This window comes from Symsagittifera roscoffensis, chromosome 3 (assembly GCF_963678635.1).
Source record: "Symsagittifera roscoffensis chromosome 3, txSymRosc1.1, whole genome shotgun sequence".
Taxonomy (NCBI): domain Eukaryota; kingdom Metazoa; phylum Xenacoelomorpha; order Acoela; family Convolutidae; genus Symsagittifera; species Symsagittifera roscoffensis.
In genome coordinates, this window is record NC_087064.1 from 8,719,906 (window position 1) to 8,742,789 (window position 22,884).

The following is a 22,884-nucleotide window of genomic DNA, read 5'->3' on the forward strand; positions in this document are numbered from 1 at the left end:
TGAATTTACCGACTCAGAACCATCCCCATCCAATAATTTTCATAACTCTTCTAATTTTTCTCAACCCCCTTTTCAACCCATATTATCCAATAACCCTGACCCAATCACTCCCACACCCTCTTATGCTTCCCAAGTTACCCCAACCTACTCCTCATACCATTCTGACCAATCATCTCATTCTCCAGACACCCCCCGAATCTCCCCAGAGCTAGATAATTTTATTACCCTTCAACAACAACCCTACCACCTTAATACCCCAACCATAAACCAAATCTCCTCCACAACAAATTCATCCAATCCCCCTACACCCTCTTCAAATTATACTGAATCATTAACACCATCATCCACATCCACTATATCTTCACTAAACACTAATAGAGCTTACCGCACTTTTAAAAGAAAATTCCCCAACCATCCTTTCCCAGCAAAACCAGGAACAGCCCGTGAATACATCAACCACCCCCAGCATACTAACACTAAAGAATTTTTAGCTATCACTTTACCCTCATTTCCACAATACACCTTAAACACCCCTCACGACGCTAACGAAACACGCAACTTTGTAGATGAATACGTTTTAATGCCCACTCTCTCTTGGACCTCATACTATCATTTCACTAACCCTCTTTGCTTACCTTTATCCAGCACTTCCATCGATATAGAACGAAACAAAGACATGCTATATCGACTAACTACACCACTAACCGCTAGACAGTTTACTTACGTTGGATATAAAAAATCACTAAAAATACACACTGCACCTAGAGCTAATGAATATACACTAGAATACTACGATCACAACATCATCAGAGCTAACCAAGATCAATTCTTAGACGACGATCGCTTCGCTAATCCACAAATCACCGAGAAATTTTTCATCAAGACACCATATGTATTTACACTAAACATCTTCGACCGAAAGTTTGATCACATTATTTCAGAAGCACTAACAAACACACAAGCATACGAAAGTTTTAAAGAACGCTTCCAAATCTTTTCACTAACCTTTCATTTCCTTGCACCACACGAAAGAGATTTACACTGCTCACACGATATTATGTTGCGCACTAAACAAACCCACACATACAGTTATTATCGCTTCATCCAAAATCACTTTGACCTACACACACCCTCTAGACAACCACACCATCGCTTTCAATTCATAAATTCCAAATACACTTCACCATTTTTCCTAAATTTCACATATTGTATTAAAGACACTAACCTCCATGGTATTCTTCGTAATTATGACCCCATAACCCAAATGTACATCTTCTGTCCCATCACCAAGACCTTCAACGCCGAAGAATCCCGACCCTTCCTTATCCCGCACGAGTTCCTACAACCTATAGAAATCCCAATTTTAGAATTCATCCACAACACTAAATTCAATCACAAATTATATAATCTAATCCAAAACACATCTTATGAGTTTGCAGTTGGCACTGAAGAACTAACCACTATTAAGGCACTTCAATTGCTTTGGCCACTGCTTCAGACTAAAAATATCATCCGCATCTTAGCTAAACTACTAACAACTTCAGAACTAATTCACGACATCTTCCCCCACGGTTTTTTCCCCGACGACTAACAGGTAAGTATGAATTAAGTAAATATTACTAACTAATTACAGTATTAAAAACTCACCATTCTTTATTCATGTTTTCATTAGAATTTTAGCTTTCATCCGACAATCACCTACAAAAACCACAAAAGAAACAATAAAAATCACAATTTTCATCAAACAATTTTAAAAATTCTATTAATCTCTTACACTTATAAATTTCTAAATTTAATATCAATGCAGTAAATTCATCTATAATATTTTCCCCCAAAGCAGTAAATCTAATTATGATGAAAATTTGTATCTTAATATTCCCCCATAACTAGCAGTAAATTTCCAAATTCTATGTAGTAAATTAAATAAATGCAAATGCAGTACTAACCTTTTGATATTTTCATTCATTCGCACAGAAATTCTATCCACACTCGCACAGCTCGCCCACGAAGAATTGTTTAAAATAATGAATTTCAGTTTCAAGTTTTCACACTCAACAACTCTAACATATAATAACATGTTTCAAACTTTCCTTTAACCCGGTTGGAAAGGAATCATATACTAAACAAAACTAACCAATGCAGCTCACTAAATACCACAAATCATAGAATAACAGCATGACTAAGAAAAGGAAACCAACGGTACCCAAACCGGATTAACCCAGTTTAAAACTGGATAATTTATTCTTTTGAAGACTATTACAAAGTCTTAGAAAGAAATAATAAAACACAAAAAAGTCGAAAGACAAACCCATACCACAAACAATTTGATTTTTGAAAGAAGGACATAACCAACAAGACATAAGTAAGACCACAACAAACCCAACATAAAACGTTGTCACATAACAGGACCTCTCACAAAAACCGCATGAAATCATACTCCCACTCCTGGCCTAACCCACCAGGAAGGACGTCCTGAGCATGCTCTATAGCCGGCCTAACCCACCGCGCTACATCCACGCTTTGTGACCACACCTCTATTTTTAATAAGAGCTACTCAAGGGTGAGTAACTCTTCAAAATAACCGAACTAAAACAAAAAGCTTTTGTGAAAACAACTAACTAAAATCATTATTAAAAAATATTAAACTAATAAAAGTTTTATAAAATGTAAAATCACATGATGCAATATATAGATCAGAATACAACACCAAGGACGAACATCAAAAGACAAGACGACCCCACTACACTCGAGAGAGAATGACCAACTACAATCGATATGCCGCTCACAATCACAACTCAAAGGATTTAGAGTACGACTTGACCTCGCAGAAAAGGACTTCATTGAACCAGACCAATGACCACCTCGATGACCCAAGTGTACGTACAGATCCGAGTAACCAGGCATCCCCTCAACACACAATCTCCACGCCATTCCCAAGCTAGATCAGACACAAAAGAAGTTCTCCCCGAAGAACAGAAAAACCTGACATAGCCAACCATTCTGAAATCAGAATTGATTTTGTTGCAGAGACTCAGTCGTTGTCACAAGAAGAACACAACGTCTTATGTCCCTAACTCCAGCTTCCTGAAACTTCCTTAACAAAGAAGAAGCGGAAGAAAATTATGATGTTTACCAAATACCAACGTCCATCATCCATCCTTGAATTACAGAAGAACTGTTCTAAAAAACTCTGTAAAACCCGGATGGGTGGAACCTGATCTAAACTATATTTTATGATTGGATAAATTAAATGTTTTACCAATGTAAAGTATTTAATATTAACCAATCATGATCCATCTAACTAACAACCCACTTATTTGTAAGTGCTGAAGTTACTTGTAATTTCAGCACCAGAGAGATTTGAATTTAACTTAGAAATTAGTTGGACTCTCCCGAGCACTTCAGCAGCCGCAATAAACCAGTATACCCTAGATCTATTGAGCCTAGCAGAGACTAGTTAAACAACCTGAGACTAGATAGTATAAGAGTAAGATTAGGATCGGTATTAGACTAAGAAGTTGCACGAATCTATCCGGCCGAAAATAAGATAGCGTGACGAGCAGACGGTGTACCCTATCCGAAATTACTCTATGAGTTATACACTCCAGTCTTAACTCAATAGGTTTAACAATTTTGATAGAATATGGGTTGAACTTTTTAATAATTCTAAAATGCAGATGCTTTTGATTTTTTTGTGTTAGTGTTTTTATACTTTAAAAAAATTTGGATTTGTAAAAATTGTGAAAAATTGGATTAGACAAAAATAAGTTAAAAGATCAAACAATTGATTCCAGTTTTTGTGTTTGGTGAAAATTTACAAAAAAAATGTGTTGGACAAAATAGATTAAAAATAAACATCAATTGATAACAATTGATTCCGGCTCGCAGTTCAATTATAAAGCCCATAGGCTAGCCTTCTTATATTTAATACAAGGATGTTTATATCGGTAACTTTCAGCAATGTAATTGGTTAAAAAGCAGTAACTCTAAGGTCAACTAAATTTTTTGACACAATTCTACGTGCTGAAAAGCATATTGCCAACAATTTGGCATTGAATATGAAAAAAATGATGGTTGCCAGTGGTTAGATTTCAAGCCTTTTTTTTCCATTTTAGAATTGCGGTGACTGCAAATTATATTCTACGTGCTGAAACGCATATTGCCAACAATTTGGCATTGAATATGAAAAAAATGATGGTTGCCAGTGGTTAGATTTCATGCCTTTTTTTCATTTTAGAATTGCGGTGACTGCAAATTATAAAGCAGTTGTTGTTGCTTTTTCTAAATATGTTGTTATCTGAAGCGCAATTATCAACTTGAGAGAAATAGACAAACAACCCATGGTTCCAACACATAGCGAAAAAATAAACAAGTTTGTTCGTATACCAGAGCCAAGCCCCGATGGTTCTTATTGTTCCGACTTTCGATACGAAAGTAACGGAATATTTGTGCTCGGGGTGGGTTTTTTTTTTCTTCAGACAAATTTCGACTTTTTAACTAGCCATTTTTGACGTAATTTTTTTTATATCACTCGAAAGGTATTGTTGTCATGAGCTCGAATTTGAAAAGATATTTCACCAGTGATCATTTTTCGTAAAGTTATGAGGGTTCAACGATTGCCATTTTGGCCAATTTGGGACAATTAACGCGCGATATAATTCGCGCTATTAATGCGTAAGCGGAGATTTAATCCGTCTTAGAAATCGTTCCAAATTGGTTAAAGGAAGCTTATTTGCTATAATTTATTTGTTACAAGGCGCGAAATCTATTCTTTTGTACCTTATATGGCGTGTGGGGGGATGATTTTCTTTAAAAAAAATTCAAATTTTAGAAAATTTTTTTTTCAATTTTATTTTATTACATTTATTTTTTTAAGTTATTACTGTTCCATAAACCTTAAAAAGCAGTCGGAACATTCAGGGCTTCGCCCTGATACGAGCAGTCTTGTTGCGCTTTAGGGCCTATTAAAACTTGTGTGGTTGATAAATTGACGAAATATTGGAAGAATAAATTTTTAAACTCTTTCTGCAATTTTCCCCTCACAAACTAAATTAGGGTCTCGTATCATAATAAAGAAACCTCAAATCAGTTTGAAATGCATTACTCCGTCACTTTGCTCTTTACGAGAACGCAAAAAAGAATTCGCAATTATCATCCAAATTTGGCCGAACTGGCAATTTTCAAACCCCCATAACTATACAAAAACACAGGTGAAGAATCTTTTAATTTTGAGCTCCAGAGAACAAAATCTTTCGGATGCTATGAAAAAGTTTTATAAACGAATAAAATAAATCACTTAGTTGAAACGTTGCAAAATGGCTGAATAAAAAAACCAATCCAAGCATAAAAAATTCCGCCCCTTCTTCAAAAGTCGGAATAAAAACCCACCATTTGAGAACAATTACCAAAATCCGCACTATTAGAGTCGCTTATTAGTCTGCTAAAGGCCTACAAAAGTGATCGTATCAGGTCGAACACCTGAATAATCCGGCTACCCGTTGACTGGGCTCGAATAAATTTTCACACCCGGTGGGGCCCGAAACGATCAAAAGAACCATCCCACAAGGGATCAAATACACATTTTGAAATTTTTAAAATAAAAATACAACCCCGAGAATTCAGTTTTCTCGTTTTCTCGAAAGTCGGAAAAAAATTTCGCGGTTGCTTGTTGCTGCAATAACCTTTTCGGTAATCGAAAAAAAAACAATTTTAAAATAAAGGTTTCAGACCTCCTAAATAAGATTAAACACCCTCAACCAAAGCAGCGTGAGAACAGCTTGTGTCACAATTTCAATCAATTATGATTTTTTTTTGATTAATTCAAAATGATTTATTGAAAACTTTTTTTGAAATTGAGTAAATATGAGATAATTGGACTACTTTAGTCTTCAAAATTATCGCATAAGAGTGAGATTTAGGGGTCACGCCAAAGATGACAGTTGTCGCCAGTGATCGGTACCTGCCTGTATTTATTTAGCATCGAATAATGGACACAGGATTGACACCACAGATTGACATATTGAGTAAACTTACGTGAAACTGAAATAGCACTCATTTGTCATTTTCCCTCTTATAAAGAAAGAATAGAAAATACAAATACTGGACTGAAGGCAATTAAATTTTGAGGACTTGAAAATTCACACTTCCTTGAAACTTTGCTTTTTTGTTCTCGCATCGGCCCTTTCTTTGGGTTTTTAGTTTCATACAAAGTTTTTCAAATTTAGCTTTCCTCTCAGCTTTCCTTTTTCTCAGTTTTCATTTTTTTGTTCTTTTTTAAAATATGTTTCATCGTGACCCCACGCATTTTCGTGACTGCGGCTCGTTCGTGTCTGTTTTACTAACCAAGATTGATTCTGGCTGCTGTTCGAGTCTAGACAACTGTACAAAACCAAACGCTGCCTCCGTTCCCGCTTTTGCGCCCTCGCCGTTCGATCTGCTTGTTCTGCCGCAGTGTGGTGTCGCTGCGTCGGTGCTCGTCCGATATCGGGTTTCCGTCCCTTCTCCGTTCCTTTCTATGTTACGCTCCACCGGTTCGTGTTGTACTTCTCGCTTCGTGTGTCTATGCTCAATGAGGCTGCTGCTGGGACCTAAGTTCTCTAGTGGTTTTTTGCAAATTTTCTGTTTGACGCTGGCATTCGTTTAACCACCAGGGTACAGCCTCACCTTCACTTTTGCTATCCGGCTCGCTGTTCGCCTCGAATCGTCGGCCTGTTAGTTTCTTTGTTTTTCTTTGCGGTTGTGGCTCCTCTTTCGCTGCATACATTAGACGGTTCCGTTTTAGGTCCTGTGGATTACGCGGCTGTTGTAACCCGTTGGAAGTCTTTTTGTCGTTAGTTTTTTTGCTAAGGCGACACCTGAGATATTAAAATAGATGCAAGTTTTCTATGCGTGGTGAAATTTCGGTCCCTTGTAAAATGATAGTTTTGGGCTGAGGACACAGGTAGCGACTCCGCGCTCGTTCCTTGTTTTCGAACAGTGGGTTCGTCTCCCTGGACCAGCTGTTGCTTTTCGGTCAGTGTCCGAGGGTGATTTCTGTTTCTGATGTCATACACGACATCCGAGTGAAAAACCCAATTGTTGTCCGCAGGGTGCGTGATATCCTGTACTACAGGGTGTTGTTTTCATACAAACAGCCATTTTTTTTGTGACCGATTCAAATTTTGAATTGAAGGCTTCTTAGTAAAATTTTGCAGAACCGTACTCGACTCGCGCCCGTCGTGCGCTTCGAATGGGGATGCTTTTAACGTAGTGTTAATTGAGAATCGCGACGCTCCAAGGTCAATTTCAATCATTTTCTCCGAAAGTTACGTTTTTCTGTTTGCGAATATTAGTATAGAAAAATTAAGACTACTAGTGATCCGTTGTACGCATCCTGTTCTGCGATGGGCGGTGACCAGGAAGTTTACAATTACATTTGCTTCGCAATAGTAAAGTTTTCACCTCATGTCACATAAACTTGGTGTCTTGATCGATATGAGGTTTCCGAGGTAACCCGTGGGAGGCTATGTATGTTTTAAAACATTATAGAATTTTGGACTTGTTTATTTTGGCACACTATTACCTAAGGCCAACGGCAAAAACAGTCTACCGATACAAGAAATTTTTTTTTCACTCAAAGATTTGTTTAGTCCCCAAAAATTGAGTTTCACTAAATCATTGGGCTCTTTTGGCTCGGCTATTTCATAAATGTACATTTTTCCTAACAAATGATGTGAGATTATTACCGTAATCTGTATATTCGATGCAACTTTCTGCAACTGAAGCAATCGAACGATGATTATAAGGTACCAATTCTCTTTGGCGGCTTGGAATTGCTGGATTTTGCATGGTTGCAATAAAGAAGGCGATTGTTAACAGCTGTTTTCAAATTTGTGGTAGTAACTAATATATCTTTCATCCGTTTAAATTATTTACGAACTGAACCCACTAGCGATTCAGTGCGCGTTCTTGCTCATGCGGTTTGGGATCTTTTTGTTCGGTCATTTTTTTGATCGCTTCAAGTTGTGGGTGGGACTTGTACTGCGATTCATTGATTTTTAGATCGCATATTTTGGGTAAAAAAGTAAGTTTGCTAACAATTTTGAGGCCTCTGAGAACAATTGACATAAGTAAGTTATTTGGCTCCACCGGTGTGATGGTTTACCCTGCGACTGCCGAGGGCAACGAAAGGACTGCATCATTTTAATGCTTCTTGTTTATCGCTTCCAACATTGAGGTAGTATATATTTCTTCTTTTTCATCACGGCTACTGTTTAGGCTAGGGTATATTTTTTTGAATCTCTCCTTGTTCCTGAAACTACGGTCTTTTTTTCCATTTATCTTGATATGAATATCCCTGTAGTTTTTTTCTGAAGAATAATAGCGCCAACTAAATTGTTGACCGTTTCGCATGCCCGTCGGCTGATACAAAGTGTTCCCTGTGATTGGTCAACCTTCCGCGCATGACACTTCACATTCTCTGATCCGCAATTTTGAATCTCGCGTTTTGATTTGCCGCTGGCTTAGAAAACTAAATACTGGTCCCTCAGTGAAATTTGAATTATTGTAGCCCAAAGCGCTACGTACTAAGCTTGTTATCGGCAACGTTAGCATGCTGTTGTTTTTGCTAATGCGTACCACATCCTTGTTTGGTTTTTAAGATAGCTAATCAGCCAACTTCATTTCAGCCCTTGATTTATGCTCGACCTGAAAATCGGACGGAATTGGGCAGTCTAACCGGCCCGTAAACCTGCTGAAAACAATTTTTTTTCAGGTTTTTTTTCCTTCAAAGAGGGAACTAATACTTTTTGATCTGAAATTTTGATCGTTTAGGAAGTATTCTACCCCTAACGATTGCTAGCATTTCAAGTTCTTTCGTCGACTAGTTCTGTTCCGCTTCATTTAAGTATATTGATGAGAAAGAAGTTGGCCCTCAGATCTAAATTGCTCTAGTGCCGCCCTCCGGCCGTTGTGACTCACGCACCTTATCCTCATGCCTCTATGTAAATCGATTTTTCTGAGCTCTCCTGTATTCGCAACCTGCTTTTTCAGGCTCTCGAATGATGCTTGACTCTCGGTTGTCCATATATAGTTGTTTGTTTTTCCTGCGTAAAAGCGGTCATAGCAGATCTTTAAGATAGATCCCTAGCAGAGCTCAAAGATAGATCATAGCAGAGCTCAAAAATATATCCCTTAGTAGACTTGAGTTGGGATATCGTGCAAGGCGGCTTCAGCGAGTCGGTTGGTTTTGTGTTCCTAACCAATGGTGTTGTTCCCGTTGGTTTTTTTTTCTGACCGAGCCATTTGCCTCCTCTTTTTGCAATCTTGCACATCTTTAGCTTCAAGGAACCTTTTTCTGATCTGTTTTAGTAAAATTTTCTCGATCATTCTAATGTGTCAATTTCCGTGCCCTCCGTCAACACCATGACCAACAGTATGTCATCGAAAAACATACAAAATTGCGGCTTCGGAGATTTAGAGAGAAGGCGATCCAATTTTCTCTGAATATCATTGGAAATTGTCGCCAGCCCAACAAACCTCGCTTTGAGCTTTTATCTAGCGGAGGATTTTCCCCGTAATAGTAAAAAAATACACTGCAAACTAGTTTTTGCACAAAGTGGAAGTTGGCCGTAGGCGTACGTGAGGTCCATGGTTGAGAAAAGTATATTCCCCGTTTTCTTTTTGGTAATCAATTGGCCGACGTTGTCCATCAGTTCTTCGATGTTCGACAATTGATACTTATTTGTGTGAACTTGTTTTTTGAGTTCTCTCAATTCAAGTACTAGTTTAACTGATCCGTCGTTTTTGATTGTTATTTCAATCAGCGAAACGAGGCATTTATCTGAGCATTCTTCTACTTATTCAATTTGTCCTTGCATCAGTAGTTTGTCGTTTTCACGTCTATTTTATCCTGTAGTTTTAAGGACACTCTTCCGCCTTTTTGATGCACTGGGTATAAATTAGAAAAAATTCCGCCTTTATTTTATAGTTTCTGATCTTCCCTACCCTACGAAAAGGTTTGAACGTTGCTTACTGAATTACTCTCGTCACGGACTTAGTGTTATCTCCTGTTCACCGCTTATCTTCTGTTCCCCCTAAATAGACATCAATGCTCCCCCTGGTTTCTGCTGAATCAGCTGTAGACCCGAGTTTGCCATTAAATCCCGTCCAATGATTGACGGCCGACATTCTCCGATGATCCTAACGCTTGAAGTTATCTCCCTGCTATTCGACTCGAATAGTTCCTTCATTGTCAGTATCAATTTTAACGGATTGTTTCCTTAGTCGCTGAAATTGTTACATTCTGCTATCAGCGTCTCCAGCTTCAAGATGTTCGCACCAAGATTTCTCTTCAACTCTCCGGTGCTGAATTTTGCGTCCGATGGTGAATTTTGAGATCGGTGATCCGCTGTCTATCCAGACACCTGTGGCTTTATCGTTATCACTTATTGGCAGTTGAAATCCAGCGACGCTCAGCTCTATGCAGCGTTTTGAGCTGACTGATAAAAAAAGTTAGTCGACAGAAAAATCCGAAACCCATGAGCGTGAGGGTGTATCTACTGGGTTGAACCGTCCCACAGAAATTCCATGCTGGGACAGATGATTGCTACTCATCCTCTTTGGCGTTCATAATGTCCTCTGTCGTGGCAGTAGTTACAGGCGATCCCTTTCGATTGGATTTTGGTCAGGTGGTCGGGTGTGATTCCGGTTGATCATAAGTGCAGCACCACCTGCTTGCAGCCTTTTCCCCTTTGGTTCAGTCCGAACGCTTGGTACAATCCTCTTCCACGTGACCGATTTTTGCAATATCCTCCTCTTCTGACTCCTGCGTTTTAGCATATTTCAACCCCACCCGTAAAAAAGCGATCCTATAAAATTCCTCCGACATTTTGGTTGATGGGCACACCTCAGTTTAAGTTTCGCGATTGTTCATATTGAACCACGAAATCATCCCTCAAATGTGTGTCCCTCTAGTGCTCGGAAGTTATGTCTTGTTGCAAGCCCAGAGCCCAGTCAGCACCGAGTGAACCGGTTCCAGTGACGCATTAATGCGCTGCTTTCTCGGTAAGAATTGAAAAGTCTCGGATTTCTCAAAAATTTCTTCAACTCTGCTTCTATAGCATCTAGCACCCGTGGATATCTACTTGCCCCATGTCGAGATGTGGCCACATTTTGTGCAACTAGTCCCGCCAGACAAATGTAGAGATTCGTTTTTAGCGCTAGTTCCCCTTCCAGTCAATTTTTGTCGTTCGCATGTGCTGACATCTGCTGATTTGCGCTGCTGTAAGCGCTCCGTCTAGATCTTAACTCTTTTGGTTTAATCTGTGTTACGCGACCATATCCCACTGAAATATGTTGAATCAAAATTCCCAGAGCATGGGTGGTTCGTTGAAATGGCAATAAACCTTTGATTGCAAGTAGATTCCCCTTAGACCTGTTGACAGCGCCATGTTGAAAATCAGTTTCAATAAGAGTATATTTCAGATAGAATGACCAACCTTTCCTTTCAAAAAATAGCATAAGAACGACAACTAGAGGTCACACAGAGGGTGATAAACGACACCATTGGCCGGTAACATTCGGTACTTTTCTAGCACCGACTGATGCACAGATGATTGATCATCAATGGTCGCAAAACACAAGTACAAAAATGTTTGAGAATCACGGAATAAATACTAAGAATAATTGCTTTAACAACGCGCTTACAGCAACGCAAACACTCGCAAACTATCCTGATGTCTCAAACTAGATTGAAAGGTCGGAGCTCTACTATTTCATAGCCAGCTTTGTTAGGTTTTCAAGAGATGCTTGACAATCGGCTGATCAGACGTAGTCATTTTCCCTGCTTAAAAGAGGTCGTAGCAGAGGGAACGTTTCGGCCGGAGCTGGTAGAGACATATTTAGATAGTCGAAAGGTCCCATAAAAGTCTTACGTTGGGACAGCGTGCGGGGTAGTTTTAGCGACTCGATTATCTCCGTGTTCCTAACCAATGACGTTACTCCCGCTGGTGTTTTTTCTGCTCTAGTCATTCGCATCTTTTTTTTTGCAAATATGCACTTCGTTAATTTCAGGGAACTTGTTTTCCTTATCTAAATTTTACAAAATTTTCTCGGTCATGTCGATTTCCATGTCTTCTGTTACCAACAGTATGTCATTGCTAAAAGTGTGTGGTTGCAGAAATTTGAAGAGAATACAATCTATTGCTGACTGAAATTCAGCGGTCAATGTCGTCAGACAATCCAATCCCGTTTTGTGCTTTTACGTAGTGGTGGATTTTCCCCGTAATAGTAAAAACAGTACACTGCAAGCTAGTTTTCGCTCTAAGTGGAAGTTGACCATAGGCGTACATGAGGTCCAAGGTTGAGAAAAATATCTCCCCCGGTCTTTTTTCGGTAATCATTTTTGTTCGAAGGTGTCCATCAGGTCTTCGATGTTCGGGATTTGATACTTATTTGTTTGGACTTGTTTTTTGAGTTCTCTCGATTCAAGCGCTAGTTTAACTGACCCGTCGTTTTTGATTGTTATTTCAATCAGCAAAACGAGGTATTTATCTAAGAATTCTCCTAACTTTTCAATATGACCTTGCTTCAGTAGTTTGTCGTTTTCACGTCTACTTTATCCTGTAGTTTTATGAACATTCTTCTTCCTTTTGATGCACTGGGCATAAATTATAAAATAACTCCGCCAGTTTATAATCTTCTCTACCCTACGAAAAGGGTTTGAAAGTTGCTTAATGAAATACTCTCGCCACGGACTCAGTGTTATCTCCTGTTCACCGCTTATTTTCTGTTCCCCCTAAATAGACATCAATGCTCCCCCTGGTTTCTGCTGAATCAGCTGTAGTCCCGAGTTTGCCATTAAGTCCCGCCCAATGACTGACGGCCGACGTTACCCGATTATCTTCACGTTTGAAGTAAGCTCCCTGCTATTCGACTCGAATACGACCTTCGTCGTCCGCAGCAGTCTTAGCGGATTGTTTCCATATTCGCGTTATCTTCTGGTTTCAGTGTCTCCGGCGTCAAAAACTTCGCGCCAAGGGTTCTCTTCTACTCTTCGATGGTGAATATTGGCAGACTGAATAAACTTAAAATGAACTTGATGTGAAACTGAAATGAAACTCTCTGTTACGACTGAGAACAAGTTTAGTTTCCCTATTCCAGACCCCTAATCAAAATTACTTTGTCTAAGCTAAAGCAACTGAGTACAATCTGTGTCACAATTTAAAGCAGTTATGATTATTTTTGAATTATTCAAAATAACTTCTATTATTTAATCTTATAGCTTCACTTAATTTTTGAATGGGCACTAATGCGTACTCATTTTGAGATGCGACCTCCCGCTGAAACAAGCCTCATTTTTAAAGATCATCTATTGATATAAACTTCAAAAGTTCAGAAGATTCATCGAAAAAATTTCGATAGTTTTTGAAATTCAGTTTTGAGTTTGAATTTCAAGTACTTTCAAGACCTTATATTTTTTGTGCTAATTTTTCAAAGTTACTTAGTATATTTTTTGATTTAATTGACACTTTTCGAACTGTTTGTTGCTCTTTTTTGCTGGTTGTTGTTGTTCTTTTAAGATGACTTGTAAGATCTTTGAGCAAATGATCATTAGCAACTGCTAAGATAACTGCTTTTCCAAATTTAACCGGTAATTTTAATCTTATGTAATGTCAAAAAAACGACAGAAAATAGTTTTGGAATTTGATAGTGATATTCGTCAACGAATCAAGGTTTTGTGGCTCAGAAAGTTCCTCAAATGTAACAATTTGCAAGGTGAGCTCTTGCAAGTAAGTCCTAGTTTAGCTAATTTAAGAATTTTATCATCAGGATAGACTTCTGGTTAGCTAAAACGGGGTTCAAGAATTTAGACGACAAGAAATTAGGCGACCAGAAAATAATGGAACATAGACAATAACTTGCGCGCAAATTGCGTAAAATTTGTTTTCAGACTTAAATTATTTTTTGGCTGAGTAAATATTGGTTGTCCAGTTTAGAAATAAATTGCGTGCAAATTGCGTGAAATTTGTTTGCAGATTTTAATTATTTTTTGGCCGAGTAAATACTGGTTGTACAATTTAGACAATAACTTGCGTGCAAATTTCGTGAAATTTGTTTACCGACTTCAATTAATTCTTGGTTGAATCAATACTAGTAAATTCAGTTTCTTTTAACGGTCGAATAAGGTGCTTGCTGTCTTATTTCCTAGGCCCCAACTAAAACAGTCGGTTGGAAAATAATCAATGAACGCAAGCGCCTCTGTAAATGATTGGCACAGATTTCGTATTACTACAGATTTCGTCTTATTCATTTAATTAACAGATTTCGTCCCATATCCAACATCCTATCATCCCATATCCAAACTTGTGGGACGAAATTTGTGTTCGCTTTAAATGCAACAAAATCAGTTGAAATTAAAATGGGAAGAGATCTGTCATGGGACGAAATTTATCACAGCTGTAACTATTGGGAAACAATTAAATTTAAGTAAACAAAAATACTGACTTTTTTCAAACAAAAAATCTCAGCTTTCGATTTGCCAAGAAAAATGATAGCCTTGAAGCACTATGATTTTCAAGAGCATTTGATGATTGACATTTTTTTGATAAAATTAACCCAATTTGAGAAAACTGGATCATTAGGCAAGTTTTTTGCTCCGCTGGTAAATCTAAATGTTAAATTCCATTTTCGAAAAAAGAAACCAATCACGTTTTTTGTCACCTTTACTTTTTTGCTGGTCGATGATGGAGTTTTTTTGTCGATGTCAAAGTTCTGGTCGATGCCAAAATTTTTTTTCAAAGTATCAAATCTGGTAAACTTAAACTTAAAAATTTCAAAAAAAGTCAATTTTAAATCACTGATTTCTTGACACTTCATTTTCATAGCGCACAGTTTCATGAAATTTTTCGGCTCTTGAACGTTTTTAATGTTTTACATGTTTTTTTTGTTATTTTTTTAAAGACTGAGACAGCTAATTTGAATACGTTTTTGATGCCACTGTTTTCTTTCTGATTCAAGTTTTGTTTGATTTCAATTTTGTGCAGACCTAATTTGAAAATCAATCTTTCGAATATTGGCCATACTAGGTTTCATGCGGCGGAAAACTAATAACAGAATACTTTTGGTAATTTTCAAACCGGCGTTTAAGTTAACACAATTGAAGGAAATTTTTACTGCAATTCCAAATAAAAAGGTCGAGATTTGGCAAAAATGAACACAACACATGTTTTTAAACCATAGTTAAAATAGATCATGGGGAACCGAGTGATCTTTTCTACAGGTCATAACTAACCATGTAATTGAATGGACCGAAAATCAGATAATTGAGTAAAATGAAAGCTACAAGCGTAGTGTCTTTTTATATCTGGATACCAGGCAACAAATTATCACCCTGAAAATCTTAAAATATTCTTGAAAACCGAACCAATTACAGAAAAATTGGTCAATGGATTTTTAACTCAAAACTAACTCCTTCAAATTCCTATGTAATTTCCATTTTTGTAAGCACGTAAAAAAAAGAGTTTTTTTGTATCAAATGACTTTGTATTGAAGTTGAAAAAAATTCAAAATCGAACAGCCAAAAGTCATTTTTGCCACAAATCAGAATCTTTATTTTTTTTTAATTAAAAAATTTAAAAATTTTACCTGAACAAAAAGTCAAATCAGTCTTTGAAAAATTTCCACTATTTTCATGGACAATTATTGAAAACAATTTTCAGCAAGCAGTAGCTAAACTAACACAACTTGGGGGGAACTCGTTAAGGCAAAAATCATCCAAGTTGCTTGTCCAATAAAAGCTATAAGGTCACCCACCGTTTGAATACTCATACCAAACTTCTATTATACTTTTTCAACGCCTCGGCAAAAAATTACTCTGTCAGTACATGGTAGGCCGGATACTTGGGGCCGAAAAAAACATAGCCAACACAAAACAGGAGAAAGGCCGATGCGACTAAAGGAGACCGAAAAAACGATTTTCTGAAAGATATTTTTCTATAGTAGAAACAAAATTATCAAGCCACAGAACTTTTGAATACAAAACCTTTTTTTGATTGAATTTTTATAGGACTAAGCGAATTAGACAAAACTGGTCAACAGCTAGCATATTTGTTTCGCTATTATTTCTGGAAATTGAAGTCTTTACTAAAAGTAAAAATCATTAGTTTTTTCCGCACCATTTGACTCCTTTACTTTTTTAGAAGGCTTAATTTTTCAGTTTGAACTTAACAAAACACCGCCGGCAAGCAGTTTGAAAAACGTCAGCAAACGTAAGGAAACAGATAAAGTTAAGCTGATTTTCTGAAATAATTTTTGATTTTTCGAAGAAAAAATATGTGGCTTTGAAATTTTTCAATTTTCAAAACAATTTATGATTGACATTTTTTATATGATTTCAACCTAATTTGAAAAACAACTGGATATAAAGCTAAAGATGTTGCTCCGCTAAAATATCTGAAATTTAAAACTTTTATACTTTCGCTGTTCGATAGTGGAACTTGACTTCTTCCAAACACAAAAGAAATGAATTGAAAAAGAAATCAAAAATAGCCACGGAAACAAAATCGTAACTATCCCGAACAACGGTTAATACTTTTTAAAAAATTAAAGAATCATCACGACCTATATAAGAAACTGAACAACGTTTATCGAAGTTTAAAACATAACCTTGATATAGTAATGCCTGTGCCATGGAAGTCCTTGCCAATGGACCCCACCGGACCTACTGTTTGCAAGTGAGAGTTGTACTCATTCTGTAGTGATTTAATTTCAACAGCAAGCCACAAAAATCATTGGATCACGAAGTGTATAAAAATTGTTCATACGTCAATTTGCCTGCAAAAAGACATTGTGTGAATTTGTTATTTCGTTTGCTGACACGTTTTATAGCAATTTTTAACACCAAACGCCACTGTCAATAGCCTTTTTTACACTGAATTCTAGAAAAAAGAAGAACTGGAAAAAAGTTAAGCAATCTTTCAAAAAAAACAACGACAGGTAAAAAGCATGTATAAAACTTGATTTCAAAAACCTATGATCATGATAAAATGAAGCCCCGCTAAACTCACGTAGGAGCAACTCGATTCAAAAAGACAAAGACGATCCCAAGTACGAAAATAGTATTTCCCCATAGTATCAAATAAAGTTATTCTGCTAAGGAAATTGCAAAATTTGAATGAACTGATTTGTTTGAAAATTTCTTTGCTTTTGTAGAAAAAGTTATCAATTTTACAGACGCAAAGCTGCAATTCGCAAACACAAGCAAAAGTAAAGCTATGAAATAATGTTTAAAAAAAATAATTAATTTAAGCCATGAATTAAGTAGTTTTTGCTGTGGCAGATTCCAGCCTCTGCTTTAGATTTGGAGTCGAACGTTCGCGCATCGGCGCCACGGGCCTCTGAAAATTTCCCAACTTTTGCCATCAAAAAAGCAGTTTCAGATGCTTGTAAATTGCCAATGCTGTGCAATAAAAATAGAGGGCTATTCTCATTATGGAAAGACTGAATGATGAAACCTTTTGAACCAATCAAAATTAGTAGACGTTCATATTCGCTGAAATGTTTTTGCAGTAAAACGAGGTTAAAATTAGCAAAAATGAAATGCACATTTCGCGCGGATACAATAAATTTGCTGTTTTGGTTTTCAATTTCTTTAAACCAGCATCTGTGAAAAACTTTCAAATATATTCGATCCGGCAATGTTTGAAAACTCTTACATCTGCAAACTGCTAACTTTATAAACGGTCAGTCTCAAACTCAATGGCCTAGATTTATTTGATAACTTTGAGATATTCGCGACTTTTTGAATACTTTTTCTGATTGGCTGCAAATAGCTGAAATTAAGTTCCAGCATTCGGTCCCTCCATCATGAGGGATTCCACCGCAAAAAAGCCACCAAATATAAACTAAAGGCAACCACACTAATTTTGCACGCAAAAAATTACAAACCATTAAGGCACAGTGTATAAAACATGCATTTAAAAAAACTCTAACAAAATATATTGAGTTGGAAAGATTCTGAGAAGTTATTTATTTAAATTGTGTTTTTGTATGAAACGAATACTTTTGTGGTTCATTTTATGAATTAAAATGCATTAACTGTGTTAATTTATTACTAATCAATTGAATGTCAAAATTCATGTTTTTTAACTGCAAATTAGTCTGCGTCAAAAAAATTCACCTGAAGTAGCACTAATACTTTCGACTTAGATTGAAAAAAACGCGTTGTTATACACTTTGCTTGTGAAAATCATTGAATTATGCCAACTCCAGTGAACTCTTCTGGTCTATCAATTTGAACTGCTTTAGGTTCCTGATCTATTTTCGCCTAGATTTTTCGTTCATGGCGTGGTCGATTGATGCAATGCTAAGTTGATCGAACCACGTATACTTGGTGCTATATCCTTAATCAGAAAGATATCAAATCATAACAATTTAGATTTAATTCAATCCACAGACATAAATTAGGATGATTCAAGCTATCAATCTAACAAGCATTTCGATTCTATGAAAACTTAGAACTTGAAATAAATTAGCACGCAATTTGAGGTCATTTTTAAACAAAAAAGACGCTTTAAAAAAGGTAACAATATTAAGAATAAGTTATTTTCTTTTTGATGTAAAATATTACAAAAGATGACAAAACGGCAGCAACTTTTTGTCCATATTTTTACTGCACACGTATGGTTTACTGTTTGAAAAAAAAAACTGGATGAAATCAGTACAAAATTATTCGATAAATAGTGCGGATAAAACTAATGGTTTTAGGTTCAGGTGGTGCATTGTATGATGAGTAGCAAACAGTTAGTTCTCGAACAAACAGCGTTAATTAAAAAGAGCAATCTGCCAAACTTGCACAAATTGGGCGACCATATTCAAATTTTCAGATCTCGAGATATAAAACATGTTTGAATTAGGCATCTTAAATCTTTTATGATACAGCAATTGCTCCTTTTAATTGATTTTTGTCAGTTTCAACTTTTTGCAACTCATTACTAAGTTTCGCTCTGATTCACTTTTGTTTCTGTCTCATCACGAGTGTTATTGTTGTTGTTGGTTGCATCTTCGGCTGGTAAAACCGTTATCTTCATGCTGTCGTGTCCAAGAGTTTGCTTGCGAGGAATCGCGTCGTCTGTGTTCGTACATGAAAGATTCGTTTCATCCAGAGTCTCCAAAACGATCACTTCTTTTCTACCATCTGCGCAAACAAAATTAACATACAATGATCAGTTGTCAGGTACAAGTGTGATAGAGGGGACGAGCAAGTGACAGGGTCCCTAATGTAAATGCAGTGCTTCTAATTCTCCAATTTATTCTAATGCCTCGGTGATATCATAATTAAAGCGTGAAATAAGTTAGCGCATGAGGCAGGTTAACTACGTTGGAGAAAAACGATCGAGCGGCGTCTGCTGATTAACTTAATTGATATACTTCCTTAGAATACGCGTGATTTAGGACCCCTCTATCACACTTGTCCAAGTTGTAAGAAGAGCAGAAATAGCTATGTCACAGGGGCGAAGCTGCGCTGCGCAAATACTAGCGAGAACACGATAAAAAAACAGCCCTATAAAGTGAAAAGTAGAAAAGAGCCTCGAATCAGTGAAAATTCGGCTACGTGTCGCATTCAATCCTGTGATCTAGAAATTATGAGTCCCACACATTAACCAGTCAGCCACGGACGCTTAAAAACAACAAAAACACTGGCCACAAATAAAGCAGAGAACATGCTATGAAATTTCCAACGCTACCATCCTTCCTGATTTCCTCAATGTCCATCCTGATTTTAGCAAAAGTGCCACCAAAATAAGCTTATAGTTAGGTTGAAAAAAGTAGGTTCATACTAATACACTATGCCCGAAATCTCGCACGTGTAATGAAGATAGAAATACTGTTTTTCGAAGAGTCAGAGCGCAATTTCATAATTAAATGTATCTATGTAATAAGAAGTAAGAACTAACTTTTGTACAGATATCCCGCAACAGATACTGCCGTATATTTTTTAACAACCCCGTTTTGAACGACTGCTTTACTCAAACATTAGTTAAAAAGATCAAAAATCAAACGAAACATAGCTAACAGGCAGTTGGAAAAGAATCAATGACGCAATTGAAAAGAAAAAACTGACATTTAAAAAAAAAAATCTCAACTTTCGAACTTCAAAGAAAAAAAACTGATGCCTTTAAAACTATTGGAGTCTCTAGAACAATTGATGACTGTCATTTCTAAGATAAAATTAACCCAATTTGCGAAAACTGAATCAATGGGTAAATTTTTCATTTCACTGGGATATCTGAAAATTAAATTCCATTTTCGAAACTAGAAGTCGATCACAATTTTTGTGACCTTTACACTTGCTGTAATAGATGAAAAGTGTAATAGATCAAAAGTCAAACCGCGAAAAACTAAATTTGAGCCTGAACGGACTTTGAATATTCCTGCAAAAATATCATCGCGACCTACACTAGTGGACAAAATCAAGCGCGAATTCATTTTGGTATTGAGCAAGAGGTAATGATCAAAGCTACCCTCTGAGAAATTATCAGTATCTGGTTTCAAAGATTTACCAACATACTCCGGGTCTGAAAATGATTTCTTCATCTGCACTAAATTTTTCAAACCACGTAAAATGTCAGAAACATCCAACTATAGTAAAAGTTTCATCCTGACACATTAAATTTTCTCGTTGAAACTGTTTCACGCCTGTTCAACAACTTTTTCTACTCTACAACGTTTCGATTCAAAAAATATCGAACATGGAGAAATCTGGCATTTTCAGACCTGGAGTATATTTGTAAGTCTTTGAAACCACATACTCATAAATTTCTAGAGGGTAGTTCTGATCATTGCCTCTTGGTGTACGTACAAATTTTGCTGAAAACCGAAGTGAACTTTGTCCGCATTGGAGATTGAAAACAGGCATTTAAAAGAGTAAAAAGCTGAATTTTTGCTTAATTTTGTGCTTTAATGTGTATATAAGAGTCTGAACTACGTTCATCGACTCTTACAAAAGATACCTAGAGTAGAGAAAATTAATTTCATAAGTACCTTCAGATCGCCTCGAATCCCGAGTTAGTCCTGCTTCAATAATGTGCAACTTCTGAAATAAAATAAGAAATTATCTTATCTCGAACTAAAATAAAAAAAAGCGCAATTCCATTCTGCGTAAACCACGCGCAAATCTAAGATTTTCTCGAGAGGGGAAGTTGCAAAAAAATGTCGGCCTTTTTTGGGTCGACCAAATTAATTTTCCGAGCTCCCCAAAAACTACATTTAGCGGGGCAGGTGAGTATTTGGCTGGCTCTCCTCAAAATTAGCATACATCGGCTCTAAAAACACCTTAAGATAATTTTTAGAGCCAATCAGCGAAAAATAGATATCGCGCATTTGTACCCCCAAAGGTCTTTAACATCCCTTGTCCTCCTAAATCCACCACTGGCCTCAACTATATTGGGTCAGTTATGTTGCAATTCCGTTTTAAGATCTTGAAAGTATTGATATGCAACAAGCTGCTGCTACACTTGCATAAACAATCAATACTTCATCAATTTTCTTCAACCATTTCAAAATTATAATTTCCAGATTTATGATTTTGAAACAAAACTAACCGTGAACCATACTCGCAGACAGATGGCAATTGCCGTGATTGGACACGACAAATTAGCCAATAGGAGTAAGCCCGAAAATTCAATCGACCAATCAGAAGCCAGCAGGAAGAGCAACACTGGTTGAAGAAGCAACAAGAAGCATAAAGAGACCCATACAACTCCCACTTTGCTGAAAAACAAGAGGTGCGATATTTTTTTCGAACTAAATTTTAACTGTTTTAGAACTAAGATCTTCTCATTCAGAAATTACATGCCGAAAAAAAACTATTTTTAGTAACAACTAAAATTGAAAAAGATACGGAAAGAAACTAATATGAATTTAACCTGAATAGAATAGTTTTATAGAAAAAAGGAAGTAATTATTTAGCCATTATGTTCACATAAAAACTTAACTGTAAAAATTTTGTTTAAAAGTCGAGTATATTACGTGACTTCTGATAAAGTATAATTTTTGTAGCACCGATTCGATTGGACTCCAATGCAGGTGCCAACTCAGAGCAACTTCAATAAAAAACAAGCTAGGGAGCGATAAAACGTGGAAACTTTTCAATTTATTTCAAATTATAAATTATAGCCAATCGAAGATTGGAAAAGAGTAATGAATACAAGTAAACATCAAAAAACAATGAATTTCTTGAAAAATCTCAACTTTCGAATTAAAAAAAAAACATGCCCTGTAAGCTCTTTGAATTTCTAGAACCATTTATGTTATTATTGGCGCTTTTTTAGTAACATGAACCCAACTAGAGAAAACTGGATCAATACGTGATCTTTTTATTCCACTGGAAATCTTAAAATTAAATTCCACTTACGAAACTAAAAAATCGTTTGTTTTAGCGCCATTTCCACGTTCGTAATAAGATATTAATATTTACGTCACTTTCAGCAGACGAATTTCAATTGAACTGAAAATATGCATATGTAACTGAGTGCATTCATAAATGCATCAATATGTATGAATGCACATCTGTAGTAATTAGAAACTTCTTTAAAAAAAAACAAAAAAAATCAGCAAGATATCTATATCAGATTCATCACTACATTCATTACTCTTTAAAAAAAGTTTTCAAAACTTCAAGACAATCTGTCTCGACATTTATGAAGATTTTAACATAATTTTTGAAAATATTGAAAACCATAAAAATCATATCTCGGAAATGGAAAGGATTCGAGCAACCACAGTTGGAAACCAAACTGGCAACTTTTAAATTTTGCGAAGTTTTCAGACCTTAGTTTTGTGATAACTTTTGAAAAAATCATAAAGAGCGTCATGTTTCGGAAGCTTAAAGGACTTGAGCATTCA

The 22,884-nt window shown here is 36.5% G+C and overlaps 1 protein-coding gene across 2 annotated transcripts in view; it reads right to left on the minus strand.

Annotated features, from left to right (window-relative positions):
- Nucleotides 1-18,401: 18,401 nt before the first annotated feature.
- LOC134842223 (uncharacterized) overlaps nucleotides 18,402-22,884 on the minus strand; it is a 78,782-nt gene continuing 74,299 nt past the window's right edge. For both annotated transcript variants that reach the window (XM_063858457.1, XM_063858456.1), the window contains 3 exons: nucleotides 21,582-21,750; nucleotides 21,022-21,073; nucleotides 18,402-19,174 (listed from right to left, as the gene is read on the minus strand). In XM_063858457.1, coding sequence (XP_063714527.1) covers nucleotides 18,972-19,174; nucleotides 21,022-21,073; nucleotides 21,582-21,750 — 424 coding nt within the window. In that variant the 3' untranslated portion in view covers nucleotides 18,402-18,971. The remainder of the gene's footprint in view (nucleotides 19,175-21,021; nucleotides 21,074-21,581; nucleotides 21,751-22,884) is intronic.